Here is a 3,959-nt window from a genome sequence, read left to right as displayed (position 1 = left end):
GCTGCCGAGCCCATGCCGTCACGCAGGTTAGTCGGCCGCGCTGGTCCCTGGCTTAAAAACCACACCCTCGTTGAGATCACGCAGTTCGAGTGTTCGACCCCGAACCCGAATCATGAGTTGCGAGTAATTCCATCCATCAATCAATGCCCGCACTGGCCACTGTGTAACCTTCAGTCACAGCATACCACACCCTGTATTGCGTATTGTTTGTAACGCTCAAGTTTGCTATATGAGATTTTCAGTATCAAAAGCAATAGGATATCTGGCACGGATATGTGTGAGCCACAATATGTAGCGATTTTTTTTTCTCCATGTAGTACGTCTGTGATTTGCTAAACTTGGGTGGGATCAGCCATATTATAACATGTTCTGATGGACTCATTTTCTGCTCTAGCTACAGCAGTCCGCTAATTAACTGACTGCAACTGAAACAGTGGTGTTCCTCCCTGGCACTCTTCCTTCCTTTTGGTTAAATACCTACAAGGATTCATATAGCCTGAATTTCGGTTACACATCACTTTGTACAACCAACTACTTGTTTTGATTTTTTTTTTGTGAACCATTGTTATTCTCTTGATGCTGTGCAATGATTCATTTCTATGGTGAGCAGATTGTGCATGTAGAACTATTTGAAACACTTGTAAACCACACATACTCTCCGAATCACACAGTAAATAACCCAGAAAGCCACATTTTTTATTCATTGCCCCAAATACATACAACAACAGGAAGGCCAAGGGTATTACAATTCATCAGAAAATCATCAAGCCTCATGTTTAACAACACAAGATTATTGGTGCAATACATGACTGCAATATGCTCCACACAGCATTTTATTTAGTTACTAGCCTACTGCCCGACAGTAGGCTTACTTCATGTTTATCTTGATTTTGAAGTGCCTTGTGATCCTTCCTGTAGCTTGCATCGTTGGAGTGTTTAAACTGGTAGGTCTGTGTTCTTCTCGAAGGGAAATGGCTTCAATCTTGGCTGTGCTACTGCTAGGATTTCTTCAATTGGTATCTCTGGCTTTGATCTTTTCAATGGTGCAACTGGGTCAACCTTTGGGTTATAATCCTGAAATAATTTTTATATATTCTGTCAGTGTGTAGCTCAAACCAATTATGAATGTCTAGATTGTCAAGGGTGTTACTCACCAGGTTAGCATGCATTCTCCTGACAAAAGTTTTGAAAGTGGTGTAGTTCTCTCCCTCGAACAGTTCATCAGATACTCGGAGGTAGGTGAATCCATACAACTTGTGTTCTGGAGCGCCATTCTTGTTGATGCCTTGGGGTCTTGCATTCCTGAGGATGGTGTTGTAAGCTGTTGCATCATATCGACTGAGTGCATTTTCACATGCCAGATTTAGGCCCTCTCTCCATCCGGCACTCAGCACCTGCCATTTGTTATAGTTTGCACCAGAATATTTTGTTAATAATTGAGAAGTGCCTTTTGTGATCCGTTAAAGGAGAATACAGACAAGTGACCAATGGCTTAAACCTGTTGAACCAGTTCCTCAGGTGCACTTTTCGCCTCTGAACTCTGCTCATTGTCCCTCATCTCAGCACAAGTGAAGTTCATGCTTGCAGGATGCCTTGTTAGCATGTGTGCTATGGTTCTGTAGCCATCTCTGTCATCTAAGTTGTAGTATCCGGCAGTGAGCTCAGCTGCATGGTTTGGAACCGTGTACCACCAGTGTATGCCAGAGACCTGCAAACAAATATTAGCACATGTGAAGTCTATGTTTCAAATTCACCCATAGGTTAGTTCTTAGTTTGTGTTGTAGTAGCTTCTAGTAAACCTTGTACCTTTATTAATGTTATATGCAAAGACTTGTTCAACTTTAAAATCAAGGGAAAAAATAAAGCCAGGTGTTATTCGTCATCGTACTTACTTTGATTGCCAGCTGCACCGTGCATCCCAAGAAGACCTTGTTTGCTTCATCCAAGATCTTATCACCGTGCTTGATCAGTTTGTTGGAGTACCATGTGAGGAAGAACTTCCCCTTGTCGGTCTGGTATGTTCCATTATCCGCAAAGAACTGGGTCTTCTCAGGAGTGTCATTGTACTCCCCAGCATCATCAGGCAAATCCCACTCAGGATGCCCAGCCGCAGCTGCTGCTGCTTTGAAGTCTGCTTTCAGGTACTTATCATAGCACTGCAGTTTTTATTTTATTGCTTTAGTAACAATTGTAGCCTTTAAAGTGTAGTCCTCTGTTTGCTGGTAATGACATATTTATATTAGTTGGCACTTGTTTTATTTCATTTTCTTCAGTAGTTTATCAAACATTTGATTTCATCTGGTTTTATTCTTAATTGTGGTCTTGGCTTTGCTTCAAGCGCAGTACGACTTTTAAGGCATCCCTGGCCTGATCAGTCAAAATTTTACTTTATTCAAGTGTCTCTTTGATTTAGTCACTTTTATACCTTTTCCCCCCTCATTTTCTGTGACTTCTTCCAGCAGAAATCAAAGCATAGGCCAAGATTAAGATGTCTTTGTTCATCACATGGAGACGAATCCCCTTTTGTTTCGTAACAACAAAAAAGATGGAAGAATATGTGTTTTTGGAAAGAGAACTCACTATGAATTCTCCAATACCTGGGTACACCCATCCCTGACTTTGGGGATATGAGGGGTACCTCATCTCACCAGCAGGGCCAAGTCCCACCTCAATGTCCACAATGACACCAGCATCCAAGAAATCTGCCATGTTCTCTCTGAAGCTCTTCATGTAATCAGCATACAGCTGCCACAGACAGAGAAGACCGACCCCAGGTCACAACGTCAAGGTCAGAGAAGTTCGCTTGATTTATCATCATCTTTCTTCCGCATGTGCAACACCGGGGCAAGTGTTTAAAGTCAGCTGACCTGAATGGCAGTTCTTCCATGGAAGAGAGGCTGGTCGTCCACTCCAAGAGTGAGATACTCGATGTTCCTCACCCCTTCCCGGTTGGTGTAGAAGATGTCGGGATTGTCCTCGCCGACGTCCCGCACCCACTGTGGGATCGGGATGTTGACGACGTCGCCGACGTTGCCACCGCACTGGTGGCACGACATGATGGCCTGCAGCTTGAGCCCGGCCTCCTGCACCAGCTTGAAGACCTGCTTGTAGGCGCTCCAGTCGTAGACCCCCGGCTCCTTCCCCTCCACCAGCCCCCACCAGACGTCGATCATGACCCCATCGACGCCGGCCTCCGTCAGCTTCTTCAGTTGCGCCCTTGTCTCGTCCTCCTTCTCGAACGTGTTGTCGACAGTGATGATATCCAGCTGCATGTCCGGAAGCCAAGAGTTGGGGGGAAAAAAAGGTAGTAAATCACATCAGCTTCTCACCTTTCCTTTCTCGGAATGGCACGATTCGTTTAGGTCTCTTCGTTTGTTCGTTATACTGGTAGTGGTATGCTAATAATGCTACAGTTGCATTGCATGATTCTTAAGCAGCTTACCGGGAGCATGGCGTAGACCTGGACATAGTTGGCTAGCGCGTTCCCCGCCATTGTGGCTGGCTACGGTCTCACTCTCAGAGACCTCACTGGCTCGCTCTCTGCTTGGTGGTCACTGAGCTTGGAGCTTGATGAATGTTGTGGTGAGCTTGGGGGGTCTATTTATAAGTGGAGGCAGGGGAGATCGATCTGGACGGCGACGTGCAGCGTTTCTCCAGCGATGCAAACCTATCCTTTCCGTTGAGCTGCCCAGGGAAAGGCGCATGTGCAGGATGAGCTGATGATTTTTTGGATACCATCCAGAGCTGGCAAGCTATGTATACTGTATAGTACATGAGCTTGCCTTTGCGATTCGTCCGGACTGCAGTCCTGATTGGCCGGAAGGACTTCGGTTTTAACGGCTTGTATGGCACTGGGATGAACTGATGGAGGTAGGTGAAGAATTTACATTTCTCTGTCCTCGTTTGCCGCATGTGAATGAATGCTGTCTGATGTAACAGCATCGAGTAAAAAAATTCAG

At 45.3% G+C, this 3,959-nt stretch overlaps 1 protein-coding gene across 1 annotated transcript; it reads right to left on the bottom strand.

Annotated features, from left to right (window-relative positions):
• Positions 676 to 3,602, bottom strand: LOC110432978 (beta-amylase). Its single transcript, XM_021454375.1, has 7 exons — positions 3,443 to 3,602; positions 2,868 to 3,266; positions 2,581 to 2,745; positions 1,893 to 2,156; positions 1,499 to 1,708; positions 1,155 to 1,394; positions 676 to 1,074 (listed from the first exon to the last, which is right to left on the bottom strand). The coding sequence occupies exons 1-7, from the start codon at positions 3,491 to 3,493 to the stop codon at positions 937 to 939; spliced, it is 1,467 nt and encodes a 488-aa protein (XP_021310050.1). The 5' UTR covers positions 3,494 to 3,602; the 3' UTR covers positions 676 to 936.

The sequence above is a fragment of the Sorghum bicolor genome, chromosome 2 (genome assembly GCF_000003195.3).
Source record: "Sorghum bicolor cultivar BTx623 chromosome 2, Sorghum_bicolor_NCBIv3, whole genome shotgun sequence".
Classification (NCBI taxonomy): Eukaryota; Viridiplantae; Streptophyta; class Magnoliopsida; order Poales; family Poaceae; genus Sorghum; species Sorghum bicolor.
The sequence above is the reverse complement of the archived record's forward strand: the minus strand, read 5'-3'. Positions and strand labels throughout refer to the sequence as shown.